Below are 15,998 nucleotides of genomic sequence, written 5' to 3'. Positions count from 1 at the left end.
AAAATATGTCCTTGTAAAACTGAAGAATGGGCACTAAACCGGGATCTCTGTCCCTATTATCAGGCATAAAAAAACAAAAGTTTTAGCAGATGAATATCATGGCCCGTAGGTATGATTCATATGAACCTATCTTCCATTGAAACTCTGTTCAATACGCCACCAGTCTATCAACATCACACTCTCGGATACTGCACGTTTTCCTTGAACGGTACTTGGAGGTACCAGGTGATACGTTCCAAATGCACCAAATCCCTGATTTAACTGTATACTTGCTTTGCGTAGTGAAATGCCATCCTAAATAATATGGGCTGACAAGCCGATGCACTAAAGCTTCCCCTGAAACTATATATATGTAACTGGGTGTAGTTGTTGTTGAGCTTACTTTTGATTTATATAACCTTAGATCTTACCTTTTTATTTTTAATTTATATGATCTTAGATCTAACTTTTACTTTATATTAAACTGGTCTCAAACTTAGAACAACTAGGAATTTTAAATTTCAAATCTTTAAAAAGACAAATTATTGTAATTTTTTGAAGAACAAAGTAGTCCGAGTGGTGAATCAAAGATTTGAGTGTCTCAAATGTCTCAGCTTCACCTTCACCTTCACCTTCACGGTCACTATCTCTACCTCCCACACTCTTCTCTTCGTTCAAGATTCCCTTCTTCACCCTACTTACATCTCTTCGGTGCAGCTTTTTCGTCAACCAACCCTCCCCTCTCCCTCTCTCTCAACTCAACTAAATCTACCGTCTCTTGTCCTCTCACCGTCGTCAGATCTCGTTTCAGCGAACCCGGTGAAGATTCTTTTTCAGATATTACGCCACAATATGTATTGAGTAAGACACAAGACAAACAGAAACCACAAAAGCTAGCGAATGGCATATTCTTGATCATACTTATCAATCTTGCCATATTTATGGCTGAACACTTCTATCAGGTATTTGAACTTGTTGTGGCTTGTATTTAATCAGGTTGCTGCTATGTTTCAAGATGTGTCATTCTTTTTTTTTTTTGTATGTTCTTTATTCAAAATAGGTTCGCTGGATCAAATCTTTGTATTTGTATAGTGATTTTCCGGTATGGTATCAGTTTGTGACAGCAACGTTCCGGTATGGTATCAGTCTCCAGATTTCCTCTCTCTTCTCTTCTCGTCGTCTTCCTCCGCCGCAGCTACCACCAAACCCACTCGATTCAACTGAAACCCGTTCTGCTTCCACATCTTCCACCATTTCTTGTCACCTTAACTCCAGATTTGGCTATCTCTACTACACAAAATTTGTTTCTATAGAAACCCAGAAGCAGCCATGGTAATTCCTCAACTCCGCCTCTTAATCTCCATCTTTAATGATGAAGTTTTTGTTTACGAGCTTGATTTTGTAGATTTCAGATGAGCTATTTGTTGTCTTGAAGCGTAGTGATAAAGTTTGTAGAGATAGTATGAAGATTAGGGATGTGGGAATGAGGAAGCAAGCTTTGATTAAGCTTAATGAATAGAGTTTCTTAACGCTTAAAGATGAGAAATTTAGGTTTACTTTTTGTGATTGTTTTGTTATTTCCTTTGGTTGGTTTTTAATTGTAGAAGAGGATGAGGAAAGGAACTAAAGTTGGTAATCACGCATGTATTCTAGTGATTTGCTGACAAGGTATGAAGCTTTTTCACTTGGATTTTACGATTGATACATGTGGGATTTATGGTTTGAACTTTGGCTGTTATTTCAGACTTAAAAAACTAATGATGGTTCTTAGAATCGCTAATGTGGTGCAGGTCTCGTTTTGGTGTCTTTGTAGATGAGGACCAAAACAAAACTTTATAAGGCACATATATCTGGTAACTGCTTCATTGAGCTTATCGGCACATATATCTCTGCATCATATTAGCATGCTTTTGTCTTCATAACGCAATTAGCAATGATTCTGCGTGAAGCGCTTAACACCAAAACAAAATTTTGTATATATATTTTTTATGACTTTTGATTGCTAATAATAATCCGTTTGGTTTCTCTAGTGTTATTGTGGGAGAGAACTCAACCGTCTTTGGGAAAATCGCACCAAGCAGTGACGAGGAAGATGATGAAGATAGGATTGAAAAGGGTGCTGCAGCTTTCAATTCCTCCTGGTTACCGGGAAGTGACCCCAAGTATGTCTTTCTTCCTCGAGTCTCAAACCAATGACCCAAACCCTTTTGATGTTCAAAGTTAGGTTCCTTCACTATCCCTCCTTCCCTTATGTTTATGAAAACTTTTGTAATATTTGCGACTTGTACTCTTGGATGTTTTCTTGAACTTATGTTAGATGTAAAATTAAACTTATGTCTTTGTTTAATTTCATGTTTGTTATGTTTAAGTTATAGTTTTCATAATCAGTTTTGGTATTATAAAATCAAATAATTCATTTTTTTAAAACATGATAATGAAACAGTCGTCAAACAGTCACCGAAACATACACAAAACAGTAACCAAAAAGCAAATGAGTAACAAGATCAATCGCTAAAGCGTTGCAATTCAGTCGCTAAATTTAGCGACTGTTTGGCGAGGGAAGAACGACCACAATTACCATTCGCCAATTAGTAGCTCCATTTCGACTGTTTAGCGACTGATTATTTTAGCGACGCACTGTTTACCAACTACGCATGTCAGTCGCCAGTCAGTCGTTACTAAGTAGTTTGCGACTGAATAGTGACTGTTTTTGTAGTCGGCGATTCCATGTTTTCTTGTAGTGTTCTGTCATGCTAACTGGTGAGAGAGCTCTCTTCACTTTCTTTTTTGCTTAGTCTTTTTATTTCTCTCCTCCTTGATGTTGACCTTTTTGTATATATAATTCTAGGAACCATCTCTCCAGCAATCTTTTTTTTTCTTGTACATCTTTGGTGAGAGTTCAAGATTTTACTCGTAAGCTAAGTTTATCGAATGCAAGAGATAATAAATAATGAGACTCGTTCTGTGGCTCTATAACAGGAAAGATTGTTGAAGAAGAAAAAGGATCCTTTGGTTTGTGGATGTCCTACTTGTTTTCTGGTCTTGGAGCTAACCTGGTTTCGTAGTTAGTTTTACCACCAAAGTCAGCTTCTGCTGGAGCCTCGGGAGCTGTTTGTGGGTTATTTCTGATCAGTGTCTTCCTCAAGGTACTATAGTTATCTTCTCTCCTTGTTCCAAAATGCTTTTAAATCATATCGATCAGAAGGACATCTTTAAACCTGATTTTGTAGATGTCTTGGGATTGGAGGAAATTCCTTGAAGTTCTTATATTGGCTCAGTTCGTTTTGAAGAGGGTAAGAACCTCGCTCAACATTTACACACATCATCATTGTGGTTATAGTCCCATTTCTTTTAGTGGGAGTTATGTGTTTCTTTAGTCCCATTTCATCACTTCATTGACTCTTACAGGTATATGAAGCAGCTCAGGGTTCACTGGACTATTAGAAACTATATTTGGTGGCTTTACATCAGTGATAGTTGTTCGGACTCTCAAACCCATTGCACAGTTCTCGGGTGCTCTTGTTGGTGTTCTCTTACTTTGGCTTCTCGGCAAATTTCCCTCAGAACCTGTGGTTCAACAAGTTAAAAAAATCCTACAAAAGTGAGGTAATAATAGAATGCAAAGCTGATAAAACTAAATCTTTTGCAGCAGAGTTGTGTAACTGCTTTGTCTATGTAACTATGTTACTGAAAGATGCTCTTATTTATTTCTCCAAAATCTATGAGTCTGCAAGTTATTGAAAACAATACATTTTCTTTTATACAAAATCATTCAGCTGCAATGTACATAGAGTGAGTTCTCAACGTATTGACTCTCTTTCGATTTCGTTAATGATAATGATTTGCAAGTAGTGAATACATTATTTAAGTTTACAAGGAAATGTTTCTTCTTATTAGTTTACAGGTTTTTTTTTACCAATATTACAACCGGAACCGGTTTATTTACAAGTCGTATCACCTTGTTTAAGGAATTTGTCAAACCAGTCTGATGATTCTTTGATCATAAAACTCGTCACTTCGTGTCCAACTCCATCTTCTGCTTTGAACTTCTCTCAAGAAACATCAAAAGTTTGTTTTAATTTCTCTATGTGGTGGTTGCAATTACAACTATAGATTAGATCAATGATGATATATGTACCTTAAAATTTCCAGGAGAACCAGTTTTCCTATATGCCTTCTCAGCTCTCTTTAAAGGAACTTCTAGTCCGCCAAGTGGGGCGCCAGGATCCATTGCGCCTGCACTTGAAATCCGGAAAAAAAACTTGTAAGTGTGTCAGATAAATAATGAGCATATACATATATATCAGTTGTGCTGACCGTTAAGTATGTAAAGAGGACGTGGAGCAATCACTGGTAATGAGTAAGGTGAATCAAACTTTGAAGCTAGTCCAGGAGCTATTCTGTTCCACACCTGTTTTAAGTCAATCATATACTTACCAACTGTTATATTTGAGTCGCAGTCCGAATTAGTAGTCACTTTCAAGCTTCTTTACCTTGTCGACTACTTCTTTGTCGATTACATTCTTTCCCAGATCAATCCTTGCTTCTGAAACCATAGAAATAAATAAAATAAAATAAAGGCAAAGGAATTATAATCTATCTTAACATTTTTTGAGGACATTTTTGTGTCATCCTCTTTTATCTTTGTATCCAAACAAGTCCCAACTAAATTCTCTACAATTCTTACAACTAAACACAATTAGTTTCTTATTTGATCATATTAATTTCCTAAAATCAATCTACCTAATTTAAATCAATATGTTAGATTAAAATATAATTCTCTTTTCACTTTTATTTAATCTTATATTTCATTATTTTAATTACTATTTAATACAAAAAGTTAATAAAACTTTAGATTTTTTCAGCATATAATGTGATTAAAATTTTTATAAACGGATATATATTTTAATAATTGTCTAACTATATTTGTAACCAAACAACTATACCCACATATAGAGTTCGAAATACATTTTTGGAGTACAATAGGGTGCTATCACTTTTTGCCAATTTTGGGTCGGATTTTTAACTAAAATTATAACCGATTCAATCATCCGGATCCTCCTTAAGATTGCCAAATATTTTGGGCCGTTTGTTTAATCCATAGCGTACTTATTTACATACAATTAATGCCACTTATTGTCAATTAATGTTCATTGTATCTTAGGAAATATCTAATGTGCATGCTGAATTTCTAGGACCGAGTTTGACAAAAAGAATTGATAACACAAATTATGTAATCATATCTTCTTAATCACATCCCTATAATATAACAACTAATTCAAGATGACTACATCTTAATAAATATCTAATTTGCGTTTAATAAACGATTACATATTTGGTAAGATCTTATTAGCTTTAAATGTACACTATTAATCCAATAATATGAGTTGAGAATCATAATAAGAATATGCCATATCATTCATTCCTAAATCATAACTAACCAAATTGTAAAATTTATTCAACTTGCGAATCAATAATTTCTACAAAATCCTACCTACAGCCGTTAACAGTGTATATATATATATGTAATTCACCATTGACTACAAGCATCTCTAAACCATTACAATATTATATCAATAAAATAATAGATGTGTGGTGTACCACAGGGTAAAACCTAGTTCTCATATATTGAATCTTTAATGAGTTTTTCAAAACCTGACCTTCAAATAAAGGTTTCAAAACCGGACTGACATCATTGTCGATTGCCCATCTAAATCCCTGCCCATCATACGAATTAGGAAACCATCATACAAAGCAATAATACGCCTCATAGTTGCTATGTTATTTATCGGTTTTTGGTTAAGAAAGATGACTTTTTGCACCTGAACACCAATTAAAGGGACAGCCACGGAATAGCGGGTGTCAGCTGCAGCAGCAAACCAAGCCTGCATCCCTGTATATTGGTTTCCCAATAAATAAAATTAGTGTACATATATATATATATACATATGAGTACTATAATTACTACAAATCATGCAACTCAAATTTGTTCTATTGCTAACCTCCTAGCGAAATGCCAGTGATTCCTATCCTTTTTGGGTCTATATCATCCCTCTTAGTAAGATATTCAGCTAGTTTGATCAAATCCCAAACCTAAGAAAAGAAAATAAAAATAAAAATCAAATAGATGCAGTAAGATCGATGTTTTATACTCTAAAAGTGAAACCAGAAAATGAAAGCTAAAAAGAGGCAATGGGTTTTTTTTTTTACAGTATCAAAGATAAAAGGCATTGTGTTTCCATTTTTCCAAGATGATATAAGAGCCTGCAATGCATTACAATTTACACCAAGAACCGGCCATCAGAATTCAAAAAAGACAAGCAAAAAGAAATAAAATCAAATAGGTTATAATGACTGTCTACATCTATCATGGCAGTTTTGCAGTTGTAAGCGCGTTCCCCATGGTAGCGAGAGTCTAAACCGATGGCTACATATCCCCTCGAAGCATAGGCCTAAAGCAGAACAAAGACAAAGTATAATCAATAGAGGAATGTTGATTAGTTAATTGGAGAAATCGAAATTTTTTAAAATACCGTATGATGTTATTATTTACCTCGAGCCATGGCCTCAACCATTCTTTGTTTGTGGTTCCACCATGCATAAACACAATCGCTGGCCTTCTTTGTTCACTGCTCTTCTTCAAGCTTAAAATAAGCAAAGGCAACCTCCCTTGCTCTGCATCCTTTATATTCCCCATTACAAATAGAATACAATTTTTTATTTTTTGTAAGACTTAACACAAAATATATTATCCATAAAGTTTCTTTGAATATATAATACCAAATGTTAGTTACCTCAGTGTGGAGATGAAGGTTTTCTTCTTTAAGCATCTCTTTCAAGTCACCGATGTCTTCTTTTGGACAAGACTCTATTGCCTGTGTTTTGTAATGATAAGAAGAAGACAAAATATTAGAAGAAGAATGAAACTTTTTTTTTTTTTGAATTATTAAGAGGTTCCGAGCCCCTCAGGCTAGGGACCAGAGCATTTTATATGGTCCCTTCCTAAACGCCGAAGAAGAATGAAACTTAAAAAGAGAAAAAAAAAAGATTGAAGATTATCTCACTTTTGTAGATGGAACATCGGACTGAAACAGAGGGTTTTCGACAGGATTTGAAGTATTAGTTATTAGTGGAACTGGAGATAAAAGAGTTAGAGATTATTAATCAAAAGGAAGATTAAAATAGAAACATTAATAATAAATCACCTTCGGATGATCGTCGACTGTGGAGAACACGAAGGAACTCCGATCTAAACACTTGGGCTTGAGAATCCATAACTCCGGTGGTGGTGGTGATCGGTGGGAGTAAAAGATTCGTTGTTCTGTTTTAGTTACGCAAAATTAAAGTTAACGGCATGCAAATTTTTGCAACGATTAGCTACCTGCTTCTTAATGACCTGTTTTGGTTAATTAACTTAAAAGAATATATATATATATATATATATATATATATTCTAAAAGAATACTTTCATTTTGTCGTCACTTTTGAATTTTATATTTTTAGCATCCAGAAAATATTGAATCAAACACACAGTTTAACGAATAACTATCGTTTTATTATTTTAGAAATTTTTCAAAACTAAAGTCTCCTTAATCTCTCTAATCTCACAAGTGTTGTTATACACCAACAACTCCTTATATATAGAGAGACCTTATAGTATTTCCTTATTGAACATAGCAATTAGATAACTTCTAATTGTCCTAATCCTAATCTCTTTAGAAACCATAACTCGGTTGAGATAAGGATGACTTATAGCTTAAGCTATTTCAAGCTTATCCTCAACAGTCACCCTCTTAAGTTTGAACTCCTTCTTTGACACATCATGAACACCCACTGAGTCCCTCATTTCTCTGAATTTAATTCTGGCAAGCGGTTTTGTTAAGATATCAGCCTTTTGATCAACTCCCGGAACATGCTCAACCTCCACCTGCTCATTCTCACCACACTCACGTATAAAATGGTACTTCCTGTGAATGTGCTTGCTACGTCCGTGGAAGACAGGATTCCTGGTGGGTGCTATAGCAGACCTGTTATCAATTCGAACCGTTACCTTCTTAGAATCCTCACCTATCACTTCATCGAGCAAGTCCTGCAGCCAGATGGCCTGCTTAGATGCTTCAGTGGCCGCCATAAATTCTGCTTCACAAGAGGACAACGCCACTGTCTCCTGCTTCTGCGAACACCAGGTAATCGGGCAATCGTTGAGATAGAAAATATGGCCACCAGTGCTTCTGCCATCGTCCTCATCGACATTGTGACTACTGTCACAATATCCAACCAAACCCGAACAGATTCCTCTTTTAAACACGAGACCATAACAAATAGTTCCCTGCAAATACCTCAAAACATGTTTCAGAGCCACACCATGACTCTTCTCCGGATTGTGCATGTAACGACTCAGAATGCCAACTGCGAACGAAAGATCAGGTCTGGTATGAATCAGATATCTGAGACAACCAAGGCATCTCCTATAGTCGCTCTCATTGATGGACTGTTCCTCCAAAGCCTTTGAGAGCTTTATCTCTGAATCCATCGAAATCTGCACAGCATTGCACTCGCTCAAACCAGTCTCTTCAAGGATTTTCTCTGCGTACCTTTCCTGTTTCAGAGTAATTCATGTGCTCTCTTGTAAGACCTCAATACCTAGGTAGTAAGTCAATCTACCAAGATCGCTCATCTCGAACTTGGAAGACATTCTCTGTTTGAATTCACAAATCAAGTTCAAACTGCTTCCAGTGACGAGAAGATCGTCTACATACACCACAATGATCACCAAATGCTCCTTCTCTTGTCTACGATACAATGCTGGTTCCTTAGCACAACGTATGAAGCCCAACTCCGTCAGAATCTGATTGAGCTTGTGATTCCAAGCCCGTGGAGCTTGACGCAGTCCATAAAGAGCTTTATTAAGCTTGTACACCAATCTTTCACTACCACTCTTAATGAAACCTTCTGGCTGTTTAACATAGACTTCTTCCCTAAGCTCTCCATGCAAGAAGGCAGTCTTCACATCAAGATGGTGCACCTCGACAACATTCTCTGAAAGATAAAAGGCCTTGTACTTGTTAACACTGCCATCAGAGTTACGTTTGATCTTGAACACCCATTTTAAACCAGTTGGTTTAACACCAGTCGGCAACTCAACCAGGTTCCAAGTCTTGTTTTTCTCGATAGAGCTCAGTTCTTCAATGCATGCCACTCTCCATACTTCTAATTCTTTTGCCTCTTCATAGTTCCTTGGCTCATCATTTAAGGACATCAAAAATAACTCTCCTTCTTCCTTAGCTAGAAGAACATAGTCATTTAAGTAACTTGGTTTCACGCTTGGTCGAGTAGATCTTTGCAGTTCTGGTTGAACTGCAACCATCTCTTGTTCTACTAATACCTCGACAGCATTCTTTGAATCATAAACTTCCTCTGTTTCCCCTGCAACAGCTTCTTTTGAACCATTATTACCGTAGTTTCCAAGGCTTACAGTAAAGGAACCTGGAACCTCTCTTTCAACACGTGAACCATTCCAGTTCCACTTTTCTCCTCGTCAAAGACCACATCTCGACTTACTATTATCTTCTGTGTTGAAGGATTTAAGAGCCGGTATGCTTTGCTTCCAAGGTGCACCAATGCACGAGATCTATCATCCAACTTCCTAAGATGTTGAGACTCCACCCTGGCGAAACCGATGCAGCCAAACACACGCAGATGTTCTATGTTTGGTTTCCTTCCCTTAAGCATTTCATACGATGTCTTATCACACAATGATGTAGTGGCAACCCTGTTGATCAGATAAGTAGAATGCCTCACTGCCTCTCCCAAAAATAATTGGGAACATCCATATGCTTTAATATGATCCTAGCCATCTCAAGAAGAGTTCTGTTTCTTCTTTCCACCACAGCATTCTGTTGTGGTGAATAAGGAGCTGTCAATTGTCTTTGAATCCCTAATTCTGCACAAAACTTTATGAACTCAGAATTAACAAATTCACCTCCTCTATCGGTTCTAAACATCTTGATGGTTGTTCCAACTTCCTTATCAGCAAGAGCTTTGAACCCTTTAAACACAGTGAAAACATCACTTTTATCCTTCAAGAGCATAGACCACATGTATCGAGAATGGTCATCTATGAGCACAAAAATATACTTGTTTTGTGCGGCTGTTGCAGGTGAGATGGGACCATAGAGATCTCCATGAATCGAATCAAGAGGTTTTATAGCTCGGAATCCAGTTGCATTAGGAAAAAAATTTCTCGTTTGTTTACCAAACAAACATGATGCGCAAGTCTCCTTGATAAAGTTCAGGTTTGGCAACCCAATGACCAGCTCCCTTCGTACCATAGACTCCATCGACCTGTGATTGATATGACCCAGTCTCTCATGCCACCTTGTAGAACTATCCGTTTCTGTTTCTTGCAGACACTTATCTTCAGCTTCCATACGAACCTTGTACAACCTGTTCTGCGATCTGTTTGCCTTTACCAAAACCTTTCCATCACGATCGTGTAACGTAAAATAATTATCCTTCATCCTGACTTCACAACCTGTCTCTGTTGCTTGTCCAAGGCTCAGGATATTACTTTTGAGTTCCGGTATCCAGTAGACTTGTGCCAAAACCTTCCGATCACCTGTTTTGGTGATGAACAGAACAAAACCTCTTCCTTTGATATCGACTCTTGATTCATCACCAAACCTTACTTTTCCAGTAATTGTCTCATCGAGTTTGGTAAAGAAGCTCCGGTTTCCAGTCATATGATTATTGGCGCCGTTGTCAAGATACCACACATTATCTCTTCTTGTATATGTTTCATACTTTCGAGGTTCGACTTTCTTCTCATTGAGGAACACTACCTCATGCATTAGGAGGTCTTCAACTTCTTGGTTGTCAGATTCAGATGAGTCTTGAACTTCTTGAAGCTTGAGTAGCCTATCCGTACAGTTGGAGGTGTAATGGCCGTTCTTGTCGCAATGATAACAGACGATCAGGAACTTGTATCTGTTCTGATAGCTACCACGACCACGTCCTCTACCTCGACCTTGAAAACGTCCACCTCTTGCACCCCTTGCACGTACTTGATCATAAACTTCTTGGTAGTTGTTTGCATAAATGAGCTTTGATTGATCCTCTTCTTAATCTTCCTCATCACGAATCCTCTCCTCGTATGTCTTTAATCTACCCACTATGTCCACAAAAGTGGTCTTGTTCAAATCGAGAACTTGTTCCAAGGCTGCAATAATGTGGATGTACTTCTTCCTTGGCAAGCTGTTCAGGAACTTTTTCACCAACTTGGGTTCTTCGATACTCGTGCCCAGAGCTCTTGCTTTCAATGACAACTCTGATAACTTTCCCACAAAGTCATCAATTGTATCTGTTGTTTTCATCCTCATCCTCTCAAAATCTGACAGCAGCATTTGTAACCTTGCCTCTTTGACTCTGTCAGCTCCAACGTAGCGTGATTTGATAGCATCCCAGACTTCTTTAGGGGTAGCAAGGTTACCAACTTGTAGAATTAGCGATTCCGGGATTGATTGGAACAGGAGAGCTTTAGCTAGGTCAAGCTTGTCTCCTTCTGCTTCCCCTGTTTCGATCATCTCCCATACCTTATTCACCCTCAATACTACCGTCATCTTCATTGCCCACACCGTATAGTTAGTTGTGGTATTGAAGAGTTGAAGTACTGGTCTCCTTAGCAATGGATGTCGCAGCAACGATCTCTCCCATGACTTCTTGATGCAATCAACAAATTTTCTTTCGAACAAAAGAGAAAAGCAATTTGTGCTTTGATTCAATAAAGCTTTGATACCAAATATTGAATCAAACACACAGTTTAACGAATAACTCTCGTTTTATTACTTTAGAAACTTCTCAAAACTAAAGCCTCCTTAATTTCTCTAATCTCACAAGTGTTGTTACACACCAACAACTCCTTATATATAGAGATACCTTATAGTATTTCCTTATTAAACATAGCAATTAGATAACTCCTAATTGTCCTAATCCTAATCTCTTTAGGAACCATAACTCGGTTGAGATTAGGATGACTTATAGCTTAAGCTATTTCAAGCTTATCCTCAACAGAAAATACATGAGTTATTATTTTTATTTGTTTCAATACTTAAATTTTGTAACGTATGTACTCATTTTACAATTGATATGAAATATTCTTTAACATGAATTGAAAATCATCGTTTTTCTCTTTTTTCTGAAGCTTGTAAAAATGGAGTTTTTTCTGAATTTAAAAGAAAAAACTTTGAGATTGCAGGTTAAATTTTCTTAAGTTAACTTAAAAAATTGTTGAATAGTGAATTTCATCATTAATTTCGGGCAGCCGCCACATCTTTGATTCAACTTGGCAATTGGTTGAAAAGTTAGGATTTTCCCTAGGGGACCTAACTACAAATGGCGATTCTTACCACGGTTACCGCACGATGCCGCCGTTCTCTCACTCACCGGAGAAGTCTCCTTCACCGCAGATCTCTCTGCAGTTCTCGGACGGAGACCTCTCTCGGCAACTATTGCGGCTCCTCCTTCTGAAACTAGGGTTGTCCCTAGTGGACCTAGTTTTCAGATTAGGCCCATTAAATCGAAAAAGCCATGAGGCCATCAAACCATATCAAATATGCATCAAGAATAACTCAAACCCCAAATACTCACCGTCTATGCTTCGCCATTTCTATGATCTGTCCTGTTTCCCTATAACCGATGGTCGAAGACTCCATTGGCGAAAGGTAACACCAGTTCTGGTTTGGTTAATCATACATCCTGTATAGAACCTGGCTTTAGATGTTTTTAGGGGCTTGCGGTTGGAGTATAAATCAATACGGTTCCTTCGTCTATGCTTCTCGATCTGTGCTAGAATTAGTGATAAGCTTGGTCTTGAATTCTTTATGTTCGTTGACGAGTATCACTTAAGCTGACCACCTGATGAATCCAAGCATCCTTTTCGTATCATCCCTACCACTCGGATTTCAGACCAACTAAACTTTAGTGCGACGCATCGTTATGATCCAATCCTTATACTTTGGATGGTAAAGCAACCTTGTCCCGACTTCATAACCATAGTCTCCCAGATCTTTGCTGCATTGTTACCGTGGGTACTCTCCCCGGTGGACTCCAAAGCATCGACTACAATCTCAACGTCTCAGCGTCTTTTGACCGTGACCAACCAACCGTCCGTCAAACTCTTCGAGGGTGGCCTATCGACTTACCAAGATCTTACATGTGCTAAGGAGCTTTCACGCCTTTTGCTCACAGCTCTCTTGGATTTACAGTTGATGTACTATCTTTTTAATCTTTTGGCATTGGGGAATGTCTTTATCTGTATTGCTTTAAACTTTGGAACATTTTGCTGCTTCGTTTCTTGTATATGTGGTTACATTGAATGAATGAAATCAATTGTTTGACAAAAAAAAAAGTGAATTTCATCATTATAGTTCGATTATAATATGTGTAAGTTTTTTTTCTTTTTAAACTAATGTTAAATTATATTTAATCCGGATATAAGAGCCTTCAAGCTTAGTTTGCAGCCAGATTTTACTCAATATGTGTAAGTTGTTGATGCATGGTTCTAAGTACTATGAGTATTAGATTAGAAAAAATGATAATTCATATATTTTTTTGGATACGGAATAAAATTCGTGTATTTTCTTTTTTTCTTTTTTTTTGGAAAAACTTAGAATATCATTTAGAAGATAATAGTTTAACTTCTACTAAGAGAGGATACAAAACCAATAAAACTACATGAAGTAGAATGAAACAAACCATCGACCAACATAGTGGTCGGGCAAAAGCAAAAGCTAACAGCAACGACAATGCTCATATTGAAACCTAGAGATAAGGGTGAACCCACAAGTTCTACCCACAAATTCGTGTATTTTAAACCCAATTTTTGCCACCTAACTAATCTTTTTAGAGTATGTTAATTCAGACTTTTCAGTCACCGGATTTTCTAAAAAACCGATACATATCAGTGTGGCACCAGTTCGATTCATCGTACATGCAACTTTTAAAGAGAACCAATAACTTACTATCAATTGGTTAATTTGGTTAGATACTAAATTTCCATTAAAGAAAATTCTTTAACAAAGAAAAAAATGATGATGATGCTCAACCGATCTTATTTGGTATCAAATTTCTTTCTTATGAAAAAAAAACTAAACTAAACTAATCATAAGTTATGTATAAATTACTTGCCTTCGACAAACTGACATTGTAGAGGGACCTTTCTTTCCTTGGATTATAGGAATGTTTGGTAAAGCAGTGTTCCGATAACGGTCTAGTGTTAAATCAGCCGCAATAGCAATGACCTGCGATATAAAAGAAAAAAACAAGGAAAAAAAAAACATCACACACCAGAAACAATAAAAGTAGAAAAAGTAATCTTTTTTTTGTGTGTGTGTGTTTGAGAACTTATAGGTACTACCATGAGTGAACCAAGAAGACAGATTTCAGGCAGACGAATCGCCATTTTTAATTTAGGAGTTGGAATAGATATGAGTTTGATGAATTTTGAGGAGAAGAAGAAATTGTAATAGAAATGGGGTTTAGTAGAAAGATGCTGAGGTTGAAGTTATGAGCATGGATGATGTAGACGGCTACCAATTCTATTTGGACCGATTAATTATATATCACATACCCTCTAACGACTACTTGCCTTATCTACTTCTTAAATGCTCTTCTATTGTGGACATGTGTGTTTTAATATCTCCTTGGGTTATTTGTTTTTTGTGTGTATGTTACATTACATATTAACTCGTGTTCTTTCAGAGTATTTGGGTTGAGCCAAGTAATGGAAAAGCAAACGATCATTCACAAATGTTTTCTTTGGGTTTCCTCAGGTCAAAATCTTGATCAACTTCGGATATACCATTGACAGGTGAATTTTGGTAATAGATCATGCCTGCCCTATCCAAAACCCGTGAATTTAGACTATGGTCTGGTGTAGCCAAATTGGAAATAGACTACATCGCTAAACATTGGTTAGTTATTGTGTCTTGCATGAGTAGTCGAAGTGATGCTGATTCACTACAAGAAAAAGGGGTCATTGTGACGTTTGCTTGAGACGAATTTTTTTGGTCACAAATTTTTGACATTTTAGATACTATGTTGTGACATTTTTTTTAGTAATAATTTCGTAATTATTTCGTCACAATATTATTACGAATTATATCGTTACTGAAAATTGTCTCTATTAACGACTAAATGGTGTCGATATTATTAATTGTAACAAAGTCTAACGGTTTTACTACAATTATGTAGTCATAAATAGTGACATTTATTTGAGACAAAATATTTGTCACATATATGTTACCTTTTAGATACTTTATTGGGAAGAAAAAAAATTGTAACAAATTCGTAATTGTTTAGTCAAAATACTACGGTTACGGATTAATTTATGATAAAAAGTTGTCAGAAACAGTAACAAAAATTTTTATGATAATTTAAGTCATAACAATTGTAACGGTATTATGACATTTTGTCAAACATTGATTAACCAGTTAAATATAGTTTTACATAACGAATGATCATTGTATTTTATTAAGGTAAATACAAACTAATAATTAAAAACTTTCATTTGTAAACTAAATTAATTAGTGGCTAAACATGAGTGTTATATTTCTTAATAATTATTTTTTATTTAGGTTGTTCAATGAAATCATGGTTGCTGCTAATCTTGACATAAATGGAGAAAATCTAACCTTGCTTTAGAGAAAAATAATTGCAAGTTGGTTACAATAATTGCAAGTTGTTTTGGAATTTCCTTCTAAAACTTACTAAATATTTATTATACCTTAAAACTTCGCTTGTATTATATAGGAGATATACCTAATACTTAAATTGTAACCCTAATTAAAAACTAGATTACTCTTTCTTCTCGCTGCTTTGTTTCTCTAGTTTTCACCGATGAAAAGGTTAGAGGCCATATATCTTTTTTATTAAATTATTAGATCTATATTATGCAATCAACCATTGAAATTATTGTTTTTCTACTGTCATCTTTTTCAATTGTCACTCATCATATATAATTG

General features: G+C 36.2%; 2 protein-coding genes across 6 annotated transcripts; one reads left to right on the top strand and one right to left on the bottom strand.

Moving 5' to 3' along the window:
• LOC104736595 (rhomboid-like protein 11, chloroplastic) lies at positions 464-2,311 on the top strand. 4 transcript variants are annotated; one of them, XR_002034973.1, is made up of 5 exons: positions 464-941; positions 1,040-1,311; positions 1,584-1,647; positions 1,770-1,832; positions 2,010-2,311. XR_002034973.1 is itself a non-coding variant. In XM_019235171.1 (4 exons), exons 1-3 carry the CDS (start codon positions 585-587, stop codon positions 1,816-1,818), a joined length of 678 nt encoding a protein of 225 aa, XP_019090716.1. In that variant the 5' UTR covers positions 464-584; the 3' UTR covers positions 1,819-1,832; positions 2,010-2,311. The 4 variants fall into 4 exon arrangements, 1 of the variants encoding a protein (XP_019090716.1); XR_002034974.1 differs by lacking the exon at positions 1,584-1,647 and having other exon boundaries at positions 1,040-1,530; XR_002034972.1 differs by having other exon boundaries at positions 1,040-1,647.
• Positions 3,775-14,559, bottom strand: LOC104736592 (putative hydrolase YtaP). 2 transcript variants are annotated; one of them, XM_010456609.1, is made up of 15 exons: positions 14,393-14,559; positions 14,164-14,276; positions 7,185-7,300; positions 7,044-7,114; positions 6,774-6,854; positions 6,533-6,661; positions 6,342-6,431; positions 6,190-6,243; positions 5,982-6,072; positions 5,802-5,872; positions 5,640-5,697; positions 4,473-4,525; positions 4,297-4,390; positions 4,118-4,215; positions 3,775-4,025 (listed from the first exon to the last, which is right to left on the bottom strand). In XM_010456609.1, exons 1-15 carry the CDS (start codon positions 14,435-14,437, stop codon positions 3,918-3,920), a joined length of 1,272 nt encoding a protein of 423 aa, XP_010454911.1. In that variant the 5' UTR covers positions 14,438-14,559; the 3' UTR covers positions 3,775-3,917. The 2 variants fall into 2 exon arrangements, 1 of the variants encoding a protein (XP_010454911.1); XR_759597.2 differs by having other exon boundaries at positions 3,935-4,025; positions 4,118-4,220; positions 14,393-14,558.

Source organism: Camelina sativa, chromosome 13 (genome assembly GCF_000633955.1).
Source record: "Camelina sativa cultivar DH55 chromosome 13, Cs, whole genome shotgun sequence".
NCBI classification, from domain to species: domain Eukaryota; kingdom Viridiplantae; phylum Streptophyta; class Magnoliopsida; order Brassicales; family Brassicaceae; genus Camelina; species Camelina sativa.
The sequence above is the reverse complement of the archived record's forward strand: the minus strand, read 5'-3'. Positions and strand labels throughout refer to the sequence as shown.